This window comes from Emys orbicularis, chromosome 13 (genome assembly GCF_028017835.1).
Source record: "Emys orbicularis isolate rEmyOrb1 chromosome 13, rEmyOrb1.hap1, whole genome shotgun sequence".
NCBI lineage: Eukaryota > Metazoa > Chordata > Testudines > Emydidae > Emys > Emys orbicularis.
In genome coordinates, this window is record NC_088695.1 from 19778994 (window position 1) to 19789868 (window position 10875).

The following is a 10875-nucleotide window of genomic DNA, read 5'->3' on the forward strand; positions in this document are numbered from 1 at the left end:
AACCGGGGCTGGGGGGTGGGGGAGGGAGAAGAGGGGGAGGGTATAGTGGACCACAAACTGAATACGAGTCTTCAACGTGACAACTGCAAAAAAGGCTAATATGATTCTGGGGTCTATTAACAGAAGTGTTGTATGTAAAACACAGGAAGTAATTGTCCTGCTCTATTCAGCACTGGTGAGGCCCCAACTGGAATACTGTGGACAAATTGGGGAGAGCTCAGAGGAGAGCAATAAAAATGATAAAAGGTTTAGAAAACCTGACCTATGAGTAAAGATTTAAAAAATGGGCATGTTTAGTCTTGAGAGCTGTTATAAAGGGGATGGTGAACAATTGTTCTCCATGTCCACTGAAGGTAGGACATGCAGTGATGGGCTTAATCTGCAGCAAGGGAGATTTAGGTGAGATATCAGGAAAAACTTTCTCAATATAAGGGTTGTTAAGCTCTTCAATTGGCTTCCAAGGGAGGTCGAGGAGTCCCCATCATCGGAAGCTTTTAAAAACAAGTTGGACAAACACCTGTCAGGGATGGTCTAGGTTTACTTTGTCCGCTGGCCATGGAGAAGGAGGCTGGACTTGATGACTTCTCAAGGTCCCTTCCAGCCCTGCATTTCTACGATTCTATGAGAAAGGGGTTTTTTTTCTCCAGGTTTTTTTGTTGTGCTTTGAGTATGCTCCTCCTGCTGCCCAGCATGATTGACGAACACCTGTTCTGCAACTCTCCCTCATTTCTGCCTGGCAGCCAAAGGACTCATTATTTCTTTTAAAAGTGAGCAGATGCACTTGATGAGCCATTCCACTTTTTATTTTTTAAGATTATAAATTTCACTGATGGGTTTGTCGTGGCTATTTGAAGAGCAGGATTTTTTCCCTTATTTCAGAATTGCTAAGGGTTCTGAGTAGACTTCAGTACAGGTTAGGTTTCGGATGGGTTTAGTTTCCCTTCCTGCAGCTGTGCTATTACTATTCCTTCTTGCATATCATTAAAAATCCTTCTGATTAGCTGATGGCCCAGATAAGAGAGAGGGAGCTTTAAAGTATGGGAAGAACATTTTTTGTCCTGAAGCATGTAGAAAGACAATTTCACTTTCTTTTGGAAGTCAAGGATGTTGTTCCCCTGAGCAAACAGCATCCACCCCCCACTGGAAATCATAGCCCTAGGGGTGTGAGTCAGATGTATATGGGTGGGGGTGGTGTGTGGACGTAAGGGGTATACATGGCGAGGTATGTGTGGGAGTGTGTGTGTGGGGCGGGGGGAGTGCAATAAACAAATCTCATGACAACATGGGAATTTTATCTCAGCCTCTTGGTCTACACAGCTTTGTTCCAGGCATGTGATTTCATTCTCTGCTTTAATAACTAACTATTGCAGGTCCTCATTACAGGGCCACTCCAGCCTGGCCTGACCCTTTGAGGTTCATGGTACTCAATAGAGGTCTTATACACATGACCCATTCCTAGGGGTTGTGTCCTGTGTGGATTCTCTGATATGTAATGAAGTTTGAGCTCTCACTGAAGCCTTTCCCACATTTAGCTCACTTATAGGGTCTCTCTCCGCCACGTGGGTTCTCTGATGCTTAATAAGGGTTGATTTCCGACTGAAGCTTTTCCCACAGTCGGAGCAGTTATAGGGTCTCTCTCCTGTGTGGATTCTCTGATGCTGAATAAGGTTGGAACTTTGACTGAAGCTTTTCCTGCACTCATTGCATTTGTAGGGTCTGTCCTCAAGGTGGGTGCTCTGATGATTACAAAGGGCTGAGCTGCTACAGAAACTTTTCCCACAGTGAAGACACTTATAGGGTCTCTCTCCACTGTGGATTCTCTGATGTTTCCTAAGGGCTGAGCTCGCATTGAAGCTTTTCCCACATTCGGGGCATTTAAAGGGTTTCTCAGCCATGTGGATTCTCTTGTGAGTAACAAGAGTTGACTTCAGTCTGAAGCTTTCCCCGCAGTCAGGGCAGTTATAGAGTCTCTCTCCCATGTGAATTCTCTGATGTGTATAAAGGTTTGAGCTTTGACTAAAGCTTTTCCCACATTCACTGCATTTGTAGGGTTTCTCTCCTGTGTGGGTCCTCTGGTGACTAGTAAGATGTGCACTGTGACCAAAGCTTTTCCCACACTCAGCACAGGTATAGGGTTTCTCTTCTGTGTGGATTCTCTGATGTGATAGAAGGGTTGATCTACGACTGAAGCTTTTCCTGCACTCGAGACATTCAAAAGGTTTCTCTCCCGTGTGGATTCTCTGATGTGACAGAAGGTTTGAACTCTGATTGAAGCTTTTCCCGCAGTCAGGACACTTATAGGGTTTCTCTCCCGTGTGGATTCTCTGATGTTGAATAAGGTTGGAGCTCACACTGAAACTTTTCCCACACACGGGGCAGTCATAGGGTCTTTCTCCTGTGTGAGTTCTCTGATGTAATAGAAACTTTGAGCTCACACTGAAGCTTTTCCCGCACTCATTACATTTGTAGGGTTTCTCTCCCATGTGGATTCGCTGATGGTGAATAAGGGTTAAGCTCTGACTGAAGCTTTTCCCACAGTCACCGCACGAGTAGGGACTCTCTCCAGTGGGGATTCTCTGTTGAACAGTTTCTTTGATTTTCTTGATGCCTCTGCTCTTGTGAGTGGATTTACCCAATCTCTCCTCTGAGTGGTTTCCCTGCTTCCTTTTTGGTCTGCGCTGAATTTCACAGGCTTCTCCCTGCTCAGGACTCTGGGAAACATGCCCTTCAGCTCTTCCTGATACCTGTGGTTCCACTCGCTCAGGACCTTCCTGCTGAGGATTTTCCTCCTCATTCTCACTCACCATCCCATCACCTGCTGGGACAGAGAGCAAATCCAGACAGGAGTCAGTCCCTGTGCCGTGGACAGGGAACCTCAGAAAGGGAAATAGGAAAGGGGAGAACAAACCCAAATAACAGCTGGGGAGATTGAACTATCAGGAGCTGAATCCTGCTCCCCCCATACCCTTTCCCATAGGAGGGGACCCATCCTTCCTCCACATGCTGTGAGCACAGATGGAGGCAGGGGCTGAAGGGTCAGACAAGCTTGATGAAAATGCATACGTGACGTCTACCAGGACGACAGAATAACTGATTTCTGAGTAAGTTTAACTGATTTTTCACCTGTGTGGGGGTCTCTCAGAATCTCCCTTTCCTCATAGTCCCAGAGATCAGAAATGCACAGCCTCTCCCCTTGTTCCAGCTGGGAGATCACGTCAGGTTTGGAAACTGGGAATCCTGCTTGGCAGAGGGGGTGAGGAAACAAGTGTTGATCTTGGTCATTAAGCTCAGGCCTGTTATTACTTCCAAACCAAGGATCTGAGCAGCCCACCCACAGAGGCTTCTTCCTCTCCCTACCCCCAACCCTACGGGGACTGGGTTATAAATCGTACAAGATCCCATGATGCACTGCTCTGGAGCAAGGGTTCACCCACTCTGTCTAGGGAATGGCCCTGACTTATTCCCCTGAGGAGCTGAGCGGAGTTGCTACACTCTGAAGGTACCTGGGGTACGACTTAGCCTCCATCATTTACAGTCACATCTCCCCCACCCCACCCACCTCTATAACCCTTCTCAACACAAGGCAGAACAGGAGGATATTACTCAGACCATCAACTCTTTGGAATGGAGACTTCTCTCCTAGTCTGCATCCATGCAGCACCTAGCTCCACAGGGCTGTGTCACCTGATTAGGGACCCTAGATTCTCCCCCAATGACAAGCTGTTCAGAAATAAACAGAGGAAACACCATCCAGGGCCTGGAAAAAGATTACTAGACACCTGCCCCCTGTCCAACGCAGGAAGCAAAGAGCTCTCCATGAGTCATGATGGACCAGCAAAAGGGCCCCCATACGCTTGCTGATCAACTGTCATTCAGCCCTTCCCCATTATCCATAAGACCCGATCTGCTCCTGCTGGGATCTGGCTGGCTCACACCTCAGGCCCGGTATTGGCTTTTCCTACCCCCTTAGCCTGCTCCATACACCTCAGACCCAGAGAGGACAGCTCTGGCTGTGAGTAGACATTCTTCTCCCACCTTGGTTCAAATCATAGAAATGAGTTGCTGAAAAGAACATCAAGAGCTCATCTGTCCCAGCCCCCTGCATTGAGACAGAACCAGGTACCCCAAGACCGACCCTGATAGATGTTTGTCTATCCTGTTCTTAAAAGCAACCAGTGACTGGCTCTTTGTCTACACTGGCGATTGAATGATAAAACTTTTGTCTTTCAGAGGTGTTAAACACCCCCACCACCAGAAAGACAAAAGTTTTGCCATGACAAGTGCCAGTGTGAACAGCATGTTGTCGGCAGGAGTGCTCTCCTAAAAAGCTGTGTAGTGTAGACAAAGCCTGGGATTTCACAACTTCCCTTGGTAACCTGTTCCATTACCTAACTGTCCTTACAAAAATTTTTCCTAATATCAAACCTAAATCTCCCTTGCTGCAGGTTAAGCCCATCACTTCATGTCCTACGTTCTGTGGACATGGAGAACAATCAATCACCTTCCTCTTCATAACACCCCTTCCCACATTTGAAGACTGATATCAGGTCTTCCACTCAGTCTTCTTTTCTCAAGACTAAACATGTCCACTTCTTTTTGCCTTTTCTCATAGGTCATAATTTTTCGAAACCTTTCATAATTTTTTTTGCTCTCCTCTATACTCTCCAATTTGTCCACATCTTTCCAAAAGTGAGGCACCCAGAAGTGTCCACAGTACTCCAAATGAGTCCTCATCAGTGCCAAATAGAAAGGGACAATTACCTACCGTGTCATACATATGACTCTCCTGTTAATACAGCCTAGCATGATATTAGCCTTTTTTGCAGTTACATCACATTGTTGGCTCACATTCAATTTGTGATCCACTGTAACTCCCAAATGCTTTTCTACAGTACTACTTCCTAGCCAGTGTATTTGTGCATTTGATTTATCCTTCCTCAGTGTAACACTTTGGACTTGACTTGATTTATTCTTGACAAATCCATGTTGGCTATTATTTATCCACTAGGTGCTTACAAATTGATTGTTTAATAATTTGGTTCAATGTCTATACAGGTACAAAGTTAGGCTCATTGGTCTATAATTCGCAAGTCGTCTTTGTTCCCCCTTTTATTGATAAGTACTATGTCTGCCCTTCTCCAGTCTCTGGGACCTCACCTGTCCTCCATGAATTCTCAAAGATAACTGTTAATAGTTTCGAGATTGCTTCAGCTATTTCCTTAAGTACCCCAGGGTGAATTTTGTCAGTCCCCGATGACTTAAAGAATATTTAAGTAAATTAGATGTATTCAATCTGTTCTTTCTCAACTCTGGCTTGTGTTCCTTCCCCCATTATTTTTTATATTAGTTCTATTAAGATCTGGTCAACGTTAACTTTTTTACTACACACTAAAGGAAAATAGAACAGGAGTACTTGTGGCACCTTAGAGACTAACAAATTTATTAGAGCATAAGCAATAAATTTGTTAGTCTCTAAGGTGCCACAAGTACTCCTGTTCTTTTTGCGGATACAGACTAACACGGCTGCTACTCTGAAACCTGTCATTATAAAGGAAAATAGGAATTAACAACTCAGCCTTCTTGATGTTATCATTTTTAGCTCTCCTTCCCCTCCAAGTAGTGGGCCTACACTGTCATTTGTTTTTCTCTTGTTTTGCTCCTCATGTATTTACAGGACCACTTCTCATTGCCTTTTATGTCCTTTGCTATTTGTAATGTGCCTCAGACTTCTTGATTTTCTCATTACATACCTCTGCTGTTATTTCATACTCATCCTTAGCAAGTTGTCCATGTTTCCACTTTTTGCAGGATTCCTTTTCAATGTTCATGTCATTAAAGACCTCGTGATGCAGCGATATTGGCCCCTTGCTGTTCTTCCTATCTTTCTGTGTTATTGGGATATGCTTTTGGCTTGTAAATATTGTCTCTTTGAGAAACTGCCAGCTCTCCTGAACTCCTTTTTCCCTTAGATTTCTTCCTATGGGACCATACATACCAAGTTCTCAGAGTTTGTGAAAGTCTGCTTTTTGGAAGAACATTGTCCTTATTCTGCTAGTTTCACCCCTTCTTTTCTTTAGATGCAGGACAACTCCATCCAAAGAAATCCCACCAAGCGAATCCCCATGGTTCCTAGTCGAGCATCTCTCTTGTAGTTAGTGCTTGAGTCACATTGGTGCTTGGTGAATAGAGAAGTTTGCTGAATTGGGACTTGACCAAATTTCTGACTAATCTACAGATCTGCAAACATAGATTACCAGATGTAAAGGCCAGAAGGGAGTATTATGATTATCTAGTCTGACCTCCTGTAGGTTAGACAGGTCAGACAACCTTACCCAAGATTCCTTCATCAAGCCCATATCTTGTGATTGAGCTAGACTATATTTATTAGAAAGAGACATCCAAGCTTGATTCAAAGACTCCTAGTGATGTAGAATCCACCACATCCCTGAGTAAGTTATTCCAATGGTTAATTCACCTCACTGTTAAACATCTGCACTTTATGACTGGTCTGAATTTATCCAGCTTCAGCTTCCAGCCACTGGATCTCCTTCTGATTTTGTCTGCTAGATTAAGGAGCTCTCTGCTGTCAGAAATCTCCCTCTGTAGATACCTAATGTTTCTGTTTAAAATACCGCTTAAATCTTCTCCTGGATAAACTCAATATACTGAGCTCTTTAAGTCTCTCACTCTAAGGCACATTTTCCAAACTTGAAATCATTCTTGTGGCACTTTTATGAACACCGTGCCAATTTGTGAATATTCTTCTAACCTCCCTGGACCGTCCCCCCGACATTCACATAGGACAGCAATAGACTCACAGAATACTTCCAGACCACCAATTACTTCATATACCCTCCCTCAGCCCCGAACACAGCCCCTCTCAGTGCGAGGAACCATCATGGGCAAGAAGAGACACCAGGACCAACATCCTCCTTCCAAGAACTCAGCACCTTGGCAGAAGAGGTAGCTCTAGAGACACTAATGGCAACCAGCCTCATGACTCTGGTCCATGGCCTTCCTGACAGGTAGAAGAGTCTGGAACATCTGGCACCTCCTGCTAACATATCTGGCTCAGGCAGAATGCAGTCAAGATGGAGATAAAGTGCACTTAAAAATCTTGGTTCTGGGAAGAGTAGCACCATCAACATGTCCCTCAATCTTCTATCCTATGGGAAGGGACAGTCTCACAGACACACGATCTAGGGACTAACAGGGCTGATCGTTACAGAAATATGGGGGACCAATTAAGAATCCTGAAGAGAAGCCAACCCAGATGCTTCTGAGACCCCCAGTTTCTAATACCCAAGGGGACAGGAATCCTTACCCAGCGAGGTCACGGTCTCATAATTCTCCTGCATAACATTCCTGTACAGGGCTCTCTGACCCAGGTCCAGCAGGGCCCATTCTTCCTCAGTGAAATACACAGCCACCTCCTCGAAGGTCACCGGCTCCGCTGCAGCCATTTCCCTTCCTCGTCTCTCCATGGATGGGATGAACTGGAGCAAATGTGGATTTTATTCTGCAACCTGTCAGAGTGAGAAGGGCGATAGGGAAGGTTTCAGAAGGGGTTTAATACATTACACACACCGATTTCCCCCAGACTCCTTCCCTGCCAACAGACACTCTAGACTGTCATCCCCGAGAATGCTTGAGTCAAGACACTAAAAAAACAAAACAAAAAAAACAGCCCAAAGTTAAGTCCCAAATCCACAGTCAAGTCTCTCAATAAGTGGCCTGTGTTTCAAGAATGCGGAGCCTGCCACATTGGATCTCAGTTCTGAGTGTCCAGCCTTGCTGATAATCAGGCCAGTGACTGAGCTGTCTGAACACAGGTTTCTACATTAGTCTCCTGTTTTTTAAGGATCCTGGCTTTCATCATTTTATTTACAGCCCAGCCCATCCCCTCCCACAAGGACTAAACCCACAGAGACTTTTAAACAGTATTAGTGACAGAGAGTAAGTGAAGTCAATGGGACCACTGAGATGCTTAATATTAAATATGTGTGAGTGGTTGCAGGATGAGTTCCCAAGATTCATACAGCTTAAGGCCAGAAAGGACTAGGAGATCATCTAATCTGACCTTTTGTATGTCACAGTCCCTTGCATTTTACCCTGTTACCCAGTTCTGAGCCCAATGACCTGCATTTGTCTAAAGTATATTTGTCAGAAAAGCATCCAATGTTTATTTAAAGACATCAAGAGATGGAGAATCCACCACTTCCTTTGGTCATTTGTTCCAGTGGTTAATCACTTTCACCCTGTGGGGTGGGCGGGTCCAGCCCAAACCAGGAAGTCTAGGTAGCCATGAAACAGCCCTGCTGCCAGAGCCCCATGTGCCCATGTTGGCTATCACAGGCCAGCTGAGGCTTTTGCTTTTGCTGTGTAGACATACCCTCTGTGGCTCAAAAGCTGGTCTCTTTCATGAACAGAAGTTGGTCCAATAAGATATTACTTCACCCACCTTGTCTCTCGAATAGGAATTCTCAGTCAAATGTAAAATTTTTACCCAAATTCTTAAGGGACTAGAATTAGTTTAAAAAATAAAATGGTAACATTGTAATTTGCTCTTTTCCCAGGCCCCTTCTCAAAAACAAGCTAAGTGTTTTCCCATATCAAACTTTCCAAATAAATTCACCCAGGACAGAGACTCTATGCCCTAAAATGAGCATAGGAATTGTCAGACTGTGTCAGACCTGAGGCCTGTCTAGTAACTCTGAGTGTGTTATAAGGAACTGAAAAGGTTCCTTTAGACTAAAACGGTGCAGCCAACACTGTCAGTGTCACTGTATGCTCCAGCTACACTGAAAGAGCAGAACAAAAGCAGCCACTTTGGGGATCCCGCCTGACACTATCCCCAGGGCAGCGCATCCCCCCAGCAGCGCGGGTACCAGGCAGAGGCAGGAACTGGCTTTTCCTCTCCCAGCTCCTCCCCCGGAAAGTCAATCTGCCCCGGGGTGCTGCAGGGAATGGGGCTGGGCAGGGCTGGGAGCCAGGAACCTCCCTCCCCTCTGATTGCTCCTGCTGCCTCTGCCAGTCTCTATCCCTGTCTCCCTCCCGCCCTCTCTCCCCTCCCCTTGGGCTGGGAGACTCGCTCCCTGGCCCGGCCCGGGGCGTTCGCTCTCCCGGAGCTGGCTCGGCTCCTGCAGGCGCTCAGGGGAGCGCCGGGGGGGCAGCAGCTCTGGGAGGGGCCAGTGGTGCAGAGTCACTTTCCTGCCCGGCCCCAGCCCTTTCCCCCGGGTCTCTCCCCTCACCTGCAGGCTCCGGCTCGGGGGCTGGTGTCGGCAGAGCCCGGGGCTGGTTCCAGCCACCGGAGAAAGTCCCCCGGGCACAGAGGGGGATCAGTGCAGATCTGTCCCCGTACAGACCCCGCTGGAGCTGGAGGCAGCAGTCAATGTTTGACCCAGGAAGTCCAACCCCCACCTGTGCAGCAGCAAGAGCCAGAGCAACTTCCCCTCCCAGCACTAAGCAGAGCAGCAGTCTGGCGTTACAGTGTTAACCCCTCCGCTGCTGGACGCCAGCCAGAATCCTTCTCTCCTTCCTGAACCGAGAGAAACCCACAGCGTGTAGACAAGTATCAGGGGGTAGCTGTGTTAGTCTGTATCTACAAAAACAACAAGGAGTCTAGTGGCACCTTAAAGACTAACAGATTTATTTGGGCATAAGCTTTCGTGAGTAAAAACCTCACTTCTTTGGATGCATAGAGTGAAAGTTACAGATGCAGGCATTATATACTGACACATGGAGAGCAGGTTGCTCAGTGACATCTGCTGAAGCCACTGCCCTCACTCTGCCCTTCCTACCCTCCCAATCTGCTTCCTGCGGCAAGGAAATGGTGCTAAAAGTGGGAGAAAATGAGAGGGGAAGAAGGGGAGAAATCGTGGAAGGGTAAAAAATGTGTCCAAAGGAGGAGAGAACTGGTGGAGGCAAGAGAAGGAGACGGTCAGATTAGGAAAAGTCAGGGCAAGGAGCAAGTACTGTCCTGATTGCCTGGATTGCACTCCCTTTCCTGTAATCCACAGGTTAATGCAGTTTCACTGATTTTCATTATTTATTTTAAATGTTCATGTGACTCCTTAAAAAGCAACAGAGGCCCCGTCTGATGAAGTGGGCATTCACCCACGAAAGCTTATGCTCCAATAAGTTAGTCTTAAAGGTGCCACAGGACCCTCTGTTGCTTTTTACAGATTCAGACTAACACGGCTACCCCTCTGACATATGACTCTTGTTGTTCTTAGCTCACTGTCAGTTCCTTTGGTTAAGACTGCACGGGGATGGCGTTGTGCTACCTCGTTCATGATTTACTGACTTCCCCAATGAGGGCAGCCCTGTACTCTTGTTACTGGTTGGCTCACAGCCCCTTGAAATGATGAATGGAGCAGCTGCCCTTCATTCAGGTTAAATGTGAGTCATGATAACAAAGACACAATAGCAAAGGGCACACCCAAGGCTGAGAGAGAGAAAGAGAGAGAGAGAGAGAGAGAGCGAGCGAGCGCCCAGTCACACACCGGCTGAATAAGTAGTTTGGAGCTGTGAGCAAAGGAACTCTTCGGAGGTTTTTTGGATGGGTAGGGTGCTTTGCTCCCTCCTTATTAACATGGAAACTGCCCTTCCTACATACTTGGTAAATAAATAAGATTGTATGAAAGATACCAGACTCATCCTCAAATTCTACTCCCAACTGGAACAGTGTGCAGGGCCTTGAACATTGGCCATCAACTTGGGTCAACCTAGTAACTCTCTCTTGTATGAAATCCCCCTCAAAGGCAAATTTCTACTGTAATTTTGACTAAACATAGATATCAGTAATGATAACCCCAACAATTCACATAGCACCTCATGCACCAAAGCATAATGAGTTAAAACCAAAGATGTCTG

The 10875-nt window shown here is 46.2% G+C and overlaps 1 protein-coding gene across 1 annotated transcript; it reads right to left on the reverse strand.

Annotated features, from left to right (window-relative positions):
• Positions 1-374: 374 nt before the first annotated feature.
• On the reverse strand, positions 375-7463 carry LOC135887566 (zinc finger protein 239-like). The gene is made up of 4 exons (XM_065415293.1): positions 7325-7463; positions 1971-2815; positions 1538-1718; positions 375-379 (listed from the first exon to the last, which is right to left on the reverse strand). The coding sequence occupies exons 1-4, from the start codon at positions 7461-7463 to the stop codon at positions 375-377; spliced, it is 1170 nt and encodes a 389-aa protein (XP_065271365.1).
• Positions 7464-10875: the final 3412 nt, after the last annotated feature.

What these genes read in the sequence shown, in the direction of transcription:
- LOC135887566 (XM_065415293.1), bottom strand. Translation starts at nt 7,463, where the DNA reads ATGGCTGCAGCGGAGCCGGTGACCTTCGAGGAGGTGGCTGTGTATTTC. An exon ending in TGAGACCGTGACCTCGCTGG is followed by an intron (nt 2,816 to 7,324) that starts GTAAGGATTCCT and finishes CTGTCCCAGCAG; the next exon opens with GTGATGGGATGGTGAGTGAG. An exon ending in AGAGAATTCACATGGGAGAG is followed by an intron (nt 1,719 to 1,970) that starts AGACTCTATAAC and finishes CACCTTGAGGAC; the next exon opens with AGACCCTACAAATGCAATGA.